At 36.5% G+C, this 16,997-nt stretch overlaps 1 protein-coding gene and 1 long non-coding RNA gene across 4 annotated transcripts; one reads left to right on the top strand and one right to left on the bottom strand.

The window, feature by feature from the left end:
* Positions 1–245: 245 nt before the first annotated feature.
* Positions 246–15,059, bottom strand: oatx (organic anion transporter X). Of its 3 annotated transcripts, XM_037749719.1 has the most exons (17): positions 14,808–15,055; positions 8,675–8,968; positions 8,365–8,529; positions 8,071–8,144; positions 7,841–7,970; positions 5,234–5,337; positions 4,906–5,060; positions 4,079–4,247; positions 3,618–3,741; positions 3,405–3,520; positions 2,732–2,786; positions 1,965–2,124; positions 1,650–1,758; positions 1,495–1,573; positions 1,193–1,320; positions 642–791; positions 246–585 (listed from the first exon to the last, which is right to left on the bottom strand). In XM_037749719.1, the coding sequence occupies exons 2-16, from the start codon at positions 8,699–8,701 to the stop codon at positions 665–667; spliced, it is 1,722 nt and encodes a 573-aa protein (XP_037605647.1). In that variant the 5' UTR covers positions 8,702–8,968; positions 14,808–15,055; the 3' UTR covers positions 246–585; positions 642–664. The 3 variants fall into 3 exon arrangements, with proteins under 3 accessions (XP_037605647.1, XP_037605648.1, XP_037605645.1); XM_037749720.1 differs by having other exon boundaries at positions 246–791; positions 1,495–1,569; positions 14,808–15,059; XM_037749717.1 differs by having other exon boundaries at positions 246–791; positions 14,808–15,054.
* LOC119476312 lies at positions 2,870–8,203 on the top strand. The gene is made up of 3 exons (XR_005203991.1): positions 2,870–2,902; positions 2,947–3,392; positions 8,192–8,203. It is a non-coding gene; the product is annotated as an uncharacterized LOC119476312 (long non-coding RNA).
* Positions 15,060–16,997: the final 1,938 nt, after the last annotated feature.

Genomic DNA, 16,997 nt, shown 5'->3' with positions numbered 1-16,997 from the left:
AATCACACATACATACATATATATATATATATAATATATATATACATATATATATAAATTATATATATATGTATATATTTATATATTTATATATAAATTATATATATATATATATAAATATATATATATATAATTTATATATATATGTATATATATATATAAATTATATATATATGAATATATATGTATGTATATATATATATATACATACATATATATAATAAACAAAGACGATAACAATAATCTGATATGAATCACAGTTTTATTAGCGTGTTACACTGTTATTGATTATTGATTTATCATTATTAATGACATTATAACACTATTATATCACTCAGGTCTAATCAATAATCTATAATCAAACATCTGTCTGTTTATTTTCACTCATTCTAAATAACTTTAAATCTTTTTATCTCAGTAAAATTCATTTTCTGGAACAGAACTCTTTTACACTGAAACTTTATTTTGTCATTAATGACTCCAGCCGTCTGATTGGTCGATGTTCAGTCCAGCCGTCTGATTGGTCGATGTTCAGTCCAGCCGTCTGATTGGTCGATGTTGAGTCCAGCCGTCTGATTGGTCGATGTTGAGTCCAGCCGTCTGATTGGTCGATGTTGAGTCCAGCCGTCTGATTGGTCGATGTTGAGTCCAGCCGTCTGATTGGTCAGAGGGCGTTGAGTCCGATCCCTTCTTCTTCCTTCAGCTCTTTTAAAGCCACGCCTTCAGTTGAGACCCCGCCCTCTTTTAAAGACACACCCTCTTCCGGTTTGGGGGCGGGGCATAATTCAGACCTTCACACAACAACAGACCGCTTTCAGTTATTGATGTTTATTTATTGATTGATTACGTATTGACTAACGTCCGGGCCACACCGCCTGCGTGAACAGCGGCAGAAAGAAAAACAACCGCCACGCAGCCGAGCCGCGCCGCTCAACGCCGGCTGCGTGGCGGTATCGCCGCTCTAACCCGTTAAGTTGGGCACCAAAATAAAAAGGAAGCGGTTGTGCGACGCTCACGTAGGCAGTGTGGCCCGGGCGTAGGCAGTGTGGCCCGGGCGTAGGCAGTGTGGCCCGGGCGTAGGCAGTGTGGCCCGGGCGTAGGCAGTGTGGCCCGGGCGTAGGTCCAGCAGTATCGCTAGCTCAACACTGAAGCTAATGCTGCTAATGAAGCTAACTGTTAGCTGTTAGCTCACCATTTCTCCTCCACGTCTTCGATGGTGTCGGGCAGCTCCACGTCTAGCGTCTCCGGCAGGAAGCAGGCAAAGCCGGAAGCCAACACTGCCGCCCCTCCGTACACCACGCTGGGCAGAGCAGGGAGCACCTGGGAAATGTAGTCCATCAGTACTGTTAGCATTAGCATTAGCAACAACAAAGCTTCAATCAGCTGAGTTTGTTTGATGTCATTATTCTTGAGAGTGATGGATTATGTGAATGAACGAGTATAAAAACAGGAATCATTATTATTGATTAACGAGGTTTGGATCAGTGATGTCACCTCGTCCAGGATGAGGACGGCGGGGGCCGCCATGCTGCCGACTCTCGCCATGGTGGACACGAAGCCCATCCCCGTCTGCCTGACAACACAACAGATGATGGGAGTTAATACCTGGAGGTCCGAGTGAAGACGTGCTGGACGGCGGCGTGTCTCACCTGATGACGGTTGGGTAGAGCTCTCCGGTGTACAGGTACACGGTGGTGAAGGAGGCCGAGGTGAAACCTTTACCGAGACACGCCATCACCGTCCTGGCGGTCTGCATGTCTGCGTATTATTAATTATATATTAATAAATGGTAAACTGAAAGGTAATCGTGTGTATTAACATTTATTAGTGTGTATTAACATGTATTAGTGTGTACTATTGTGTATTAGTGTGTACTATTGTGTATTAGTGTGTACTAATGTGTATCAGTGTGTACTATTGTGTATTAGTGTGTACTATTGTGTATTAGTGTGTACTATTGTTACCTGTGGGGATGAAGATGTTGGCGAAGATGACGAGGGCCGACAGGAAGAGACAGGTGGCCTGAGTGACCCTCCTCCCCAGGTAGGACAGCATGCCCAGAGCCAAGAATTTGGCGGGAAAATCAACGGCTCCAAAAATGATCTGCATCTGGTAGATACTCACCTGGGACAACCAACAGCCAATAGGAGGACAGGAGGGGGTTAAACCAGGTAGAACAAAACCTGAGCATGAGACAGGTAGACAGGTAGACAGGTAAACAAGTAGACAGGTAGACAGGATAAAAAAGTAAACTGGTAAACAGGTAAAGTAGTAAACTGGTAAACTGGTAGACAGGTAAACAAGTAGACAGGTAGACAGGTAAGCAGGTAGACAGGTAAACAAGTAGACAGGTAGACAAGTAAACAAGTAGACAGGTAGACAGGTAAACAGGTAGACAGGTAAACAAGTAGACAGGTAGACAGGTAAGCAGGTAGACAGGTAACCAGGTAGACAGGTAAACAAGTAGACAGGTAGACAGGTAAACAAGTAAGCAGGTAGACAGGTAGACAAGTAGACAGGTAGACAGGTAAACATGTAGGGTGGTAAATATGTAACTATTCTTACAGGCTGATATTTTCACGCCATATTACTGACATTTTAACAAATCGTAACCACGGTAACCATTCCTGTCTCTACCTCTGAGCCCACATGGTCTGAACCTGAGGTATCAGGTGAATCAGGTGAATCAGGTGAATCAGGTGAATCAGGAGTACAGGAAGCTGTGACTCACCCCGAACTTCTGCAGGTCCATCGCCAGACCATAATATGCAAAACTGGTGGAGAACCTGCAGAGGAAGACAGACTGCTGGTAGACAGGTAGACAGGTAGATATAGGTATGTAGCCTCTGGTAGAGGACAGGTGAGGACAGGTAGAGGACAGGTGAAGACAGGTAGAGGACAGGTAGAGGACACGTAGAAGACAGGTAGAGGACACGTAGAGGACAGGTGAAGACAGGTAGAGGACAGGTGAAGACAGGTAGAGGACAGGCAGAGGACAGGTGAAGACAGGTAGAGGACAGGTGAAGACAGGTAGAGGACAGGTAGAGGACAGGTGAAGACAGGTAGAGGAAAGGTGAAGACAGGTAGAGGACAGGCGAAGACAGGTAGAGGACAGGCAGAGGACAGGTAGAGGACAGGTGAAGACATGTAGAGGACAGGTGAAGACAGGTAGAGGACAGGCAGAGGACAGGTAGAGGACAGGTGAAGACAGGTAGAGGAAAGGTGAAGACAGGTAGAGGACAGGTGAAGACAGGTAGAGGAAAGGTGAAGACAGGTAGAGGAAAGGTGAAGACAGGTAGAGGACAGGCGAAGACAGGTAGAGGACAGGCAGAGGACAGGTGAAGACAGGTGCAGACATGTAGAGGACAGGTGAAGACAGGTAGAGGACAGGTGTATGTTCTGACCAGACGGCGACCAGACAGATGGAGATGCGTCTCATCCCTCTGGTCCTCAGCAGGTCGTAGGCCGTGAGCGTCGAACGACTCGCCTCGATCTCCTTGTTCATGTGAGAATGCAGAACCTGCAGGTCACATGGTACTGATCTCAGCTTCTGATTGGATATCATGTGACAGACAGACAGGTAGTCAGACAGACAGGTAGTCGGACAGACAGGTTACCTCCAGTGTTAGTTTGTTGCTTATCTCTGGTTTCCCGTTGATTCGAGCGACACGGTGAAGACTCTTCAACGCGTCTTCAGACCGCCGGTTCAGAACCAGCCAACGAGCCGACTCTGCGTACCACCTGACCAATCAGAGAGCAGAAAGATCAGAACCACCTGACCAATCAGAGAGCAGAAAGATCAGAACCACCTGACCAATCAGAGAGCAGAAAGATCAGAACCACCTGACCAATCACAGAGCAGAAAGATCAGAACCACCTGACCAATCAGAGAGCAGAAAGATCAGAACCACCTGACCAATCAGAGAGCAGAAAGATCAGAACCACCCGACCAATCAGAGAGCAGAAAGATCAGAACCACCCGACCAATCAGAGAGCAGAAAGATCAGAACCACCCAACCAATCAGAGAGCAGAAAGATCAGAACCACCCGACCAATCAGAGAGCAGATAGATACCTACCAGCTGTAGGAGAAGAAGAGGAACATGGGGGCGCAGACGACCACCTGCAGCTTCCTCCAGTCTCTCAGCCAATAGGCGAGCCCCGCCAGGACCATCTGACCAAAGGTGAAGAAGAAGGAGGTGAGGGTGCCCACTAACGTCCTCTCTTTGGTCGGGATCCACTCCACCTCTGGAGACAGACAGGTACAGAGACAGGTAGATAGACAGGTAGACGGACAGACAGACAGGTAGACAGACAGGTTGATCAACCTCTGAGGACACATCATCAGTTAGTTTCCACAGAGAATCAATAAACAGTTCATGACCAAAAGACAAACAGGTAGACAGACAGGTAGACAGGTACACAGATAGACAGACAGACAGACAGACAGACAGACAGGTAGACAGGTTGACAGACAGACAGAGAGACAGGTAGACAGGTTGACAGACAGACAGACAGAGAGACAGGTAGACAGGTAGACAGGTAGACAGACAGACAGACAGACAGAGAGACAGGTACTCAGGTAGACAGGTAGACAGGTAGATAGGTAGACAGACAGACAGACAGACAGACAGACAGGTAGACAGGTAGACAGACAGACAGTCAGACAGACAGGTAGACAGACAGACAGTCAGACAGACAGGTAGACAGACAGACAGTCAGACAGACAGACAGACAGACAGGTAGACAGACAGACAGTCAGACAGACAGACAGACAGGTAGACAGGTAGACAGACAGACAGACAGACAGACAGACAGACAGACAGACAGACAGACAGACAGGTAGACAGGTAGACAAACAGACAGACAAACAGACAGACAGACAGGTAGACAGGTAGACAGGTACTCAGTGAGACTCCGTTCAGGATGATGCCGGACACCGCCATCCCACTCAGAAACCTAAAGACGCAGTAGGCGGTGTATGAAGGAGAGAGGGCGGAGCTACAACCCACAATGCCGAGCTGCAGGTACGACCAAATAAGGACAGACCGCCTCCCAAACCTGAGAGAGAGAGAGACAGGTACACAGAGAAAGAGTCTGCTTACACACCTACGACAGGTGCACAGGTACAGAGACCAGACAGACACTGCTGGTTCAAACCTCCACAGGTTCACAGCTTTAATGCTTCTATGTTGTATTATAACATGTTTACAGTTTGAACAGGTGAGGTTCACCTGTCTGACAGGCCGCCGTAGATGATGGCTCCTGCTAAGACTCCGCCCATATAGATGGTCTGAATCATCTGTTTCAGAGGACGCAGAGAACACACCAGGTCCCACTGAGAAAACACAGATTCAGAGTGTTACTACAACCTCCTAAAGTATCACTAAACCTCCTAAAGAATCATTACAACCCCCTAAAATACCACTAAAACCTCCTAAAGTATCACCAGAACCTCCTAAAGTATCACTACAACCTCCTAAAATACCACTAAAACCTCCTAAAGTATCACTAAACCTCCTAAAGAATCATTACAACCCCCTAAAATACCACTAAAACCTCCTAAAGTATCACTAAACCTCCTAAAGAATCACTAAACCTCCTAAAGTATCACTAAACCTCCTAAAGTATCACTACAACCCCCTAAAGTATCACTACAACCCCCTAAAGTATCACTAAACCTCCTAAAATACCACTAGAACCTCCTAAAGTATCACTACAACCTCCCAAAGTATCACTACACCCTCCTAAAATACCACTAGAACATCCTAAAGTATCACTAGAACCTCCTAAAATACCACTAAAACCTCCTAAAGTATCACTACAACCTCCTAAAGTATCACTACAACCTCCCAAAGTATCACTACACCCTCCTAAAATACCATTACAACCTCCTAAAATACCACTACAACCTCCTAAAGTATCACTACAAGCTCCTACAATACCACTACAACCTCCTAAAGTATCACTACAACTTCCTAAAGTATCAGTACAACGTCCTAAAATACCACTACAACCTTCTAAAGTATAAGTACAACCTCCTAAAGTATCACTACAACCTCCTAAAATACCACTACAACCTCCTAAAGTACCACTACAAGCTCCTAAAATACCACTACAACCTCCTAAAGTATCACTACAACTTCCTAAAGTATCAGTACAACGTCCTAAAATAACACTACAACCTTCTAAAGTATCACTACAACCCCCTAAAATACCACTAGAACCTCCTGAAGTATCACTAGAACATCCTAAAGTATCACTACAACCCCCTAAAATACCACTAGAACCTCCTGAAGTATCACTAGAACATCCTAAAGTATCACTACAACCCCCTAAAATACCACTAGAACCTCCTGAAGTATCACTAGAACATCCTAAAGTATCAGTACAACCCCCTAAAATACCACTAGAACCTCCTAAAGTATCCCTACAACCTCCTAAAATACCACTAGAACCTCCTAAAGTATCAGTACAACCCCCTAAAATACCACTAGAACCTCCTGAAGTATCACTAGAACATCCTAAAGTATCAGTACAACCCCCTAAAATACCACTAGAACCTCCTAAAGTATCCCTACAACCTCCTAAAATACCACTAGAACCTCCTAAAGTATCAGTACAACCTCCTAAAATACCACTAGAACCTCCTAAAGTATCAGTACAACCTCCTAAAATACCACTAGAACCTCCTAAAGTATCAGTACAACCTCCTAAAGTATCACTAGAACCTCCTAAAGTATCACTAGAACCTCCTAAAGTATCCCTACAACCTCCTAAAATACCACTAGAACCTCCTAAAGTATCAGTACAACCTCCTAAAATACCACTAGAACCTCCTAAAGTATCACTAGAACATCCTAAAGTATCACTACAACCCCCTAAAATACCACTAGAACCTCCTGAAGTATCACTAGAACATCCTAAAGTATCACTACAACCCCCTAAAATACCACTAGAACCTCCTGAAGTATCACTAGAACATCCTAAAGTATCAGTACAACCCCCTAAAATACCACTAGAACCTCCTGAAGTATCACTAGAACATCCTAAAGTATCAGTACAACCCCCTAAAATACCACTAGAACCTCCTAAAGTATCCCTACAACCTCCTAAAATACCACTAGAACCTCCTAAAGTATCAGTACAACCCCCTAAAATACCACTAGAACCTCCTGAAGTATCACTAGAACATCCTAAAGTATCAGTACAACCCCCTAAAATACCACTAGAACCTCCTAAAGTATCCCTACAACCTCCTAAAATACCACTAGAACCTCCTAAAGTATCAGTACAACCTCCTAAAATACCACTAGAACCTCCTAAAGTATCAGTACAACCTCCTAAAATACCACTAGAACCTCCTAAAGTATCCCTACAACCTCCTAAAATACTACTAGAACCTCCTAAAGTATCAGTACAACCTCCTAAAGTATCACTAGAACCTCCTAAAGTATCACTAGAACCTCCTAAAGTATCCCTACAACCTCCTAAAATACCACTAGAACCTCCTAAAGTATCAGTACAACCTCCTAAAATACCACTAGAACCTCCTAAAGTATCAGTACAACCTCCTAAAATACCACTAGAACCTCCTAAAGTATCCCTACAACCTCCTAAAATACCACTAGAACCTCCTAAAGTATCAGTACAACCTCCTAAAGTATCAGTACAACCTCCTAAAGTATCCCTACAACCTCCTAAAATACCACTAGAACCTCCTAAAGTATCAGTACAACCTCCTAAAGTATCCCTACAACCTTCTAAAATACCACTAGAACCTCCTGCTCACAACTATGACCTCAGTGACCTCACTACATGAGCAGGTTTCTCGGCGTTACCTCGGAGACGGTGGTGGCGAGGAACTCTGATTTGTCGAACGTCCATCCGTCCAAACATGCTTCCGTCTGAATCTGGCTAACGTTAGCTGAGCTGTTAGCGGCTAACAGCTGCCACTGAGGTTCCACATACCTGAACAACACGTGAAACAGGAAGTGATGTCAGAGGGAGTTTATTCAACATATACGATGCAACGTGGAGAGGAAATAAACCACAGAAGAAGAACGTTTACCTCCGGCAGCGGTCCAGTCTAGTTCCTGAAGAGTCCAGAGGAATGAACGCTTTGAGAAGCTGCTTCTCATCCACCTGCAACAACCAATCACATCCATTGATTCATCAGTTCATCTGATCAGGAAGACAGGTGACCTGGTAGTGAGACAGGTGACCTGGTAGTGAGACAGGTGACCTGGTAGTGAGACAGGTTACCTGGTAGTGAGACAGGTGACCTGGTAGTGAGACAGGTGACCTGGTAGTGAGACAGGTTACCTGGTAGTGAGACAGGTGACCTGGTAGTGAGACAGGTTACCTGGTAGTGAGACAGGTTGTAGAGGCTGTGATTGGCCGGCAGGCTGCAGTGGTGGGCGGGGATTCCTGAGACAAAGTTGTTCAGCAGGTTCTGACTCGCCATCATCAGACCAGGAATACTGATCAGAGCCACATGGAGCCACTGGTACCTGCCGAACCCCCCCACCTCACCACGGCAACGGGAGAGAGGGAGGGTGGGGGGGGGGGGCGACAGGAAGTACATACTGAAGTACATGACCAAGCAATCAGATTATGAGATACAGTATTCAGACTACATGATGCAGTAATCAGATTACAGTAAAGTGTCTCACCTCCTCCAGCAGCTCACCGAAGCCCATCTCTTCTTCTCTTCTTCTCTTCTTCTCTTCTTCTCTTCTTCTTCTTCTTTATTTCTATGATGTTTTGATATTTTTGGCTATTTTTGCAAATATTTTCAAAAACAGAACTCTTTAGTTCCTCGTCATGTTTTTACAGTCGAAAAACAGGTGTTAATCATTATTAATTTATTAATAATAATAATAATAATAATAATAATATAACAACAACAATAGGAACTGTTGTCTTGTGTTTTCAGGATTTGAGCTTCAGTTCCATCAGAAACAACCCTGAGAACAAAACAAATGAATAAAAATGTTGTTACAGAACTATAAAACACTGTAGTATTATTGTAGTATGCTAATGATAAAACACTGTAGTATTATTGTAGTATGCTAATGATAAAACACTGTAGTAGTATTATTGTAGTATGCTAATGATAAAACACTGTAGTATTATTGTAGTATGCTAATGATAAAACACTGTAGTATTATTGTAGTATGCTAATGATAAAACACTGTAGTATTATTGTAGTATGCTAATGATAAAACACTGTAGTATTATTGTAGTATGCTAATGATAAAACACTGTAGTATTATTGTAGTATGCTAATGATAAAACACTGTAGTATTATTGTAGTATGCTAATGATAACACTGTAGTATTATTGTAGTATGCTAATGATAACACTGTAGTATTATTGTAGTATGCTAATGATAACACTGTAGTATTATTGTAGTATGCTAATGATAAAACACTGTAGTATTATTGTAGTATGCTAATGATAAAACACTGTAGTATTATTGTAGTATGCTAATGATAAAACACTAGTATTATTGTAGTATCCTAATGATAAAACACTGTAGTATTATTGTAGTATGCTAATGATAAAACACTGTAGTATTATTGTAGTATGCTAATGATAAAACACTGTAGTATTATTGTAGTATGCTAATGATAAAACACTGTAGTATTATTGTAGTATCCTAATGATAACACTGTAGTATTATTGTAGTATGCTAATGATAAAACACTGTAGTATTATTGTAGTATGCTAATGATAAAACACTGTAGTATTATTGTAGTATGCTAATGATAAAACACTGTAGTATTATTGTAGTATGCTAATGATAAAACACTGTAGTATTATTGTAGTATGCTAATGATAACACTGTAGTATTATTGTAGTATGCTAATGATAAAACACTGTAGTATTATTGTAGTATGCTAATGATAACACACTGTAGTATTATTGTAGTATGCTAATGATAACACTGTAGTATTATTGTAGTATGCTAATGATAACACTGTAGTATTATTGTAGTATGCTAATGATAAAACACTGTAGTATTATTGTAGTATGCTAATGATAAAACACTGTAGTATTATTGTAGTATGCTAATGATAAAACACTGTAGTATTATTGTAGTATGCTAATGATAAAACACTGTAGTATTATTGTAGTATGCTAATGATAAAACACTGTAGTATTATTGTAGTATGCTAATGATAAAACACTGTAGTATTATTGTAGTATCCTAATGATAAACACTGTAGTATTATTGTAGTATGCTAATGATAAAACACTGTAGTATTATTGTAGTATGCTAATGATAAAACACTGTAGTATTATTGTAGTATGCTAATGATAAAACACTGTAGTATTATTGTAGTATGCTAATGATAACACTGTAGTATTATTGTAGTATGCTAATGATAAAACACTGTAGTATTATTGTAGTATGCTAATGATAAAACACTGTAGTATTATTGTAGTATGCTAATGATAACACACTGTAGTATTATTGTAGTATGCTAATGATAACACTGTAGTATTATTGTAGTATGCTAATGATAAAACACTGTAGTATTATTGTAGTATGCTAATGATAAAACACTGTAGTATTATTGTAGTATGCTAATGATAAAACACTGTAGTATTATTGTAGTATGCTAATGATAAAACACTGTAGTATTATTGTAGTATGCTAATGATAAAACACTGTAGTATTATTGTAGTATGCTAATGATAAAACACTGTAGTATTATTGTAGTATGCTAATGATAACACTGTAGTATTATTGTAGTATGCTAATGATAAAACACTGTAGTATTATTGTAGTATGCTAATGATAAAACACTGTAGTATTATTGTAGTATGCTAATGATAAAACACTGTAGTATTATTGTAGTATGCTAATGATAAACACTGTAGTATTATTGTAGTATGCTAATGATAAAACACTGTAGTATTATTGTAGTATGCTAATGATAAAACACTGTAGTATTATTGTAGTATGCTAATGATAAAACACTGTAGTATTATTGTAGTATCCTAATGATAACACTGTAGTATTATTATAGTATGCTAATGATAAAACACTGTAGTATTATTGTAGTATGCTAATGATAAAACACTGTAGTATTATTGTAGTATCCTAATGATAACACTGTAGTATTATTGTAGTATGCTAATGATAAAACACTGTAGTATTATTGTAGTATGCTAATGATAAAACACTGTAGTATTATTGTAGTATGCTAATGATAAAACACTGTAGTATTATTGTAGTATGCTAATGATAACACTGTAGTATTATTGTAGTATGCTAATGATAAAACACTGTAGTATTATTGTAGTATGCTAATGATAAAACACTGTAGTATTATTGTAGTATGCTAATGATAACACACTGTAGTATTATTGTAGTATGCTAATGATAACACTGTAGTATTATTGTAGTATGCTAATGATAAAACACTGTAGTATTATTGTAGTATGCTAATGATAAAACACTGTAGTATTATTGTAGTATGCTAATGATAAAACACTGTAGTATTATTGTAGTATGCTAATGATAAAACACTGTAGTATTATTGTAGTATGCTAATGATAAAACACTGTAGTATTATTGTAGTATGCTAATGATAACACTGTAGTATTATTGTAGTATGCTAATGATAAAACACTGTAGTATTATTGTAGTATGCTAATGATAAAACACTGTAGTATTATTGTAGTATGCTAATGATAAAACACTGTAGTATTATTGTAGTATGCTAATGATAAAACACTGTAGTATTATTGTAGTATGCTAATGATAAAACACTGTAGTATTATTGTAGTATGCTAATGATAACACTGTAGTATTATTGTAGTATGCTAATGATAAAACACTGTAGTATTATTGTAGTATGCTAATGATAAAACACTGTAGTATTATTGTAGTATGCTAATGATAACACTGTAGTATTATTGTAGTATGCTAATGATAAAACACTGTAGTATTATTGTAGTATGCTAATGATAAAACACTGTAGTATTATTGTAGTATGCTAATGATAAAACACTAGTATTATTGTAGTATCCTAATGATAAAACATTGTAGTATTATTGTAGTATGCTAATGATAACACTGTAGTATTATTGTAGTATGCTAATGATAAAACACTGTAGTATTATTGTAGTATGCTAATGATAACACTGTAGTATTATTGTAGTATGCTAATGATAAAACACTGTAGTATTATTGTAGTATGCTAATGATAACACTGTAGTATTATTGTAGTATGCTAATGATAAAACACTGTAGTAGTATTATTGTAGTATCCTAATGATAAAACACTGTAGTAGTATTATTGTAGTATCCTAATGATAAAACACTGTAGTATTATTGTAGTATCCTAATGATAACACTGTAGTATTATTATAGTATGCTAATGATAAAACACTGTAGTATTATTGTAGTATCCTAATGATAAAACACTGTAGTAGTATTGTAGTATCCTAATGATAACACTGTAGTAGTAGTATTGTAGTATCCTAATGATAACACTGTAGTATTATTGTAGTATCCTAATGATAAAACACTGTAGTAGTAGTATTGTAGTATCCTAATGATAAAACACTGTAGTATTATTGTATTATCCTCATGATAAAACACTGTAGTATTATTGTAGTATCCTAATGATAACACTGTAGTATTATTGTAGTATCCTAATGATAAAACACTGTAGTAGTAGTATTGTAGTATCCTAATGATAAAACACTGTAGTATTATTGTAGTATCCTAATGATAACACTGTAGTATTATTATAGTATGCTAATGATAAAACACTGTAGTATTATTGTAGTATCCTAATGATAAAACACTGTAGTAGTATTGTAGTATCCTAATGATAAAACACTGTAGTATTATTGTAGTATCCTAATGATAACACTGTAGTATTATTGTAGTATCCTAATGATAAGACGCTGTAGTATTATTGTAGTATCCTAATGATAAAACACTGTAGTATTATTGTAGTATCCTAATGATAACACTGTAGTATTATTGTAGTATCCTAATGATAAAACACTGTAGTAGTAGTATTGTAGTATCCTAATGATAAAACACTGTAGTATTATTGTAGTATCCTAATGATAATACATCGTAGTAATTTTGTAGTATCCTAATGATAATACATCGTAGTATTTTTGCAGTATCTTGATGATATACATCGTAGTATTTTTGTAGTATCTTTATGATGATACATCGTAGTATTTTAGTAGTATCTTGATGATAATACATCGTAGTATTTTAGTAGTATCGTATTGATAAAACACCGTAGTATGTTTGCAGTTTCTTAATTATAATACATGGTGGTATATTTGTAGTAACCTAATGATAGAACACTGTAGTATTATTGTAGTATCCTAATGATAATACATCATAGTATTTTTGCAGTATCTTGATGATAATACATCGTAGTATTTTAGTAGTATCTTGATGATAATACATCGTAGTATGTTTGTAGTATCTTGATGATATACATCGTAGTATTTTAGTAGTATCTTGATGATAATACATCGTAGTATTTTAGTAGTATCTTGATGATAATACATCGTAGTATTTTTGTAGTATCTTTATGATATACATCGTAGTATTTTAGTAGTATCTTGATGATAATACATTTTAGTATTTTTGTAGTATCTTTATGATATACATCGTAGTATTTTAGTAGTATCTTGATGATAATACATTGTAGTATTTTAGTAGTATCTTGATGATAATACATCGTAGTATTTTAGTAGTATCTTGATGATAATACCTCGTAGTATTTTAGTAGTATCTTGATGATAATACATCGTAGTATTTTAGTAGTATCGTATTGATAAAACACCGTAGTATGTTTGCAGTTTCTTAATTATAATACATGGTGGTATATTTGTAGTAACCTAATGATAGAACACTGTAGTATTATTGTAGTATCCTAATGATAATACATCATAGTATTTTTGCAGTATCTTGATGATAATACATCGTAGTATTTTAGTAGTATCTTGATGATAATACATTGTAGTATTTTAGTAGTATCTTGATGATAATACATCGTAGTATTTTAGTAGTATCTTGATGATATACATTGTAGTATTTTAGTAGTATCTTGATGATATACATCGTAGTATTTTAGTAGTATCTTGATGATAATACATCGTAGTATTTTAGTAGTATCTTGATGATATACATTGTAGTATTTTAGTAGTATCTTGATGATATACATCGTAGTATTTTAGTAGTATCTTGATGATAATACATTGTAGTATTTTAGTAGTATCTTGATGATAATACATCGTAGTATTTTAGTAGTATCTTGATGATAATACATCGTAGTATTTTAGTAGTATCTTGATGATATACATTGTAGTATTTTAGTAGTATCTTGATGATATACATCGTAGTATTTTAGTAGTATCTTGATGATAATACATTGTAGTATTTTAGTAGTATCTTGATGATAATACATCATAGTATTTTAGTAGTATCTTGATGATAATACATTGTAGTATTTTAGTAGTATCTTGATGATAATACATCGTAGTATTTTAGTAGTATCTTGATGATAATACATTGTAGTATTTTAGTAGTATCTTGATGATAATACATCATAGTATTTTAGTAGTATCTTGATGATAATACATACTGTAAGTTGACAGCAGTGCAGCAGCAGCAGCAGCAGTGGTTTTATAGTGAACTCTAAAAAGGTGAAATATTTGAATGGAGTCTGGTGAGAGTTCTTAAAGGATTACTGCAGCTGCAGCTCAATGAAAATAGATTGAAAAGAGGATTTTCTCTGTAAATGCACTTACAGTTTGACGGACGCCCGGAGGGCCAGACAGACGGACAGGTGGACAGACAGCTGGACGAGAAGACGGACGGGTTGACAGGTGGTCAGACTGTTGGATGGATGGACGGCTGGAGAGACAAAGTGTGGAGTAGCAGAAAATATAAACGACTAAACTTTAACGAGGAATAGAAAAGTTTCTGTCTGTCCTCTGTCTTTTGTCTGTCTGTCTCTCTCTGCTGTCCTTTCTCTGTTTAGTGGTGGAGAGACCCCCTAACATAGCTGACCTTCTCTCTGTTTTTCTTGGCTTTAACAATCATTTGTTTTTCAGTTAATGGGTGAGCGTCATTCCCTCTCCCTCTTTCCTTCTCTCTCTTTCTTTCTCTCTCTCTCTCTCTCTCCTTCTCGAAAAGCTTCAGTCTAAACATTTTGAAGATCAATAAATTAATACTAATGTGAACAGATTTGATCTTGTATGATCTTCATGTTATTAACACTAAAAATATCTGAGAGATTATTGATGATATATATGAACAATTATTCAATTAGTTGATCAACAGAAAATTTATCCAAAACAATTTTTACACTCAAATAACATTTTAAATCATTTTTAAATAAAATTATTTTCGATGGTGAATATTTTCTTTCAAACAATACATTTTAAGTCAAATTATTTTACTACCTTTAGCGACCAAATGATTGATGGAAAACTGTCACAAACTCTGTTAAACCTCCTCCAGACCTTTCCAGACCTTTCCAGGCCTCCTGGGCTTCATCCTGCAGAGTTTTGTGACTTGTTAAGAACTCGTCCTCTCTCTTTGTTTTCGTGTCCTTGCTCCTCGCTGAGTCCCTCAAGATCTTCTCTCCTGGAATTCATCCGACTGAGATTCAGTCAACAAACGTCTCAGCAGGTTACAGAGCAGACGACATGACGAGGAGGCCCGCTGAATGTACAGATAAACATGTTAAAATGTACACAAAAACACATCAATACACACACATATATACAATAAGAAATACATCCATACAACAATACATAAAAACATATTAACAGTAGTATAAATCACAACAAACAGATTCACTGATACATTTCATTTATAAAAAATACTGTATGACAACATATTAATATATAAATAATGTTTAAAACCTATAACCAGCTCATTAACACATACTGTATGTTAATATATTAATATATAAATAATGTTTAAAACCTATAACCAGCTCATTAACACATACTGTATGTTAATATATTAATATATAAATAATGTTTAAAACCTATAACCAGCTCATTAACACATACTGTATGTTAATATATTAATATATAAATAATGTTTAAAACCTATAACCAGCTCATTAACACATACTGTAGGTTAACATATAAATAATGTTTAAAACCTATAACCAGCTCATTAACACATACTGTATGTTTACATATTTAAATATAAATAATGTTTAAAACCTATAACCGGCTCATCAACACATAATCTATGTTAACATATTAATATATAAATAATGTTTAAAACCTATAACCGGCTCATTAACACATACTGTATGTTAACATATTAATATATAAATAATGTTTAAAACCTATAACCAGCTCATTAACACATACTTTTTGTTAACATATTAATATATGAATAATGTTTAAAACCTATAACCAGCTCATTAACACATAATGTATGTTAACATATTAATATATAAATAATGTTTAAAACCTATAACCGGCTCGTTAACACATACTGTATGACAACATATTAATATATAAATAATGTTTAAAACCTATAACCGGCTCATTAACACATACTGTATGTTAACATATTAATATATAAATAATGTTTAAAACCTATAACCAGCTCATTAACACATACTTTTTGTTAACATATTAATATATGAATAATGTTTAAAACCTATAACCGGCTCATTAACACATAATGTATGTTAACATATTAATATATAAATAATGTTTAAAACCTATAACTGGCTCGTTAACACATACTGTATGACAATATATTAATATATAAATAATGTTTAAAACCTATAACCGGCTCATTAACACATACTGTATGTTAACATATTAATATATAAATAATGTTTAAAACCTATAACCGGCTCATTAACACATACTGTATGTTAACATATTAATATATAAATAATGTTTAAAACCTATAACCGGCTCATTAACACATACTATAGGTTAACATATTAATATATAAAT

Source organism: Sebastes umbrosus, chromosome 17 (assembly GCF_015220745.1).
Source record: "Sebastes umbrosus isolate fSebUmb1 chromosome 17, fSebUmb1.pri, whole genome shotgun sequence".
Lineage (NCBI taxonomy): Eukaryota > Metazoa > Chordata > Actinopteri > Perciformes > Sebastidae > Sebastes > Sebastes umbrosus.
This window is presented reverse-complemented; position numbering and strand designations above follow the sequence as displayed.

Excerpts from the sequence above, each read along its gene's own strand:
- oatx (XM_037749719.1), bottom strand. The coding sequence starts at position 8,701 with ATGGGCTTCGGTGAGCTGCTGGAGGAG. Across the intron at positions 3,742-4,078 it reads CTCTTCTTCTCCTACAGCTG|GTGGTACGCAGAGTCGGCTC; the intron begins GTAGGTATCTAT and ends CTGATTGGTCAG. Across the intron at positions 792-1,192 it reads GAAGACGTGGAGGAGAAATG|GTCTGAATTATGCCCCGCCC; the intron begins GTGAGCTAACAG and ends TGTTGTGTGAAG.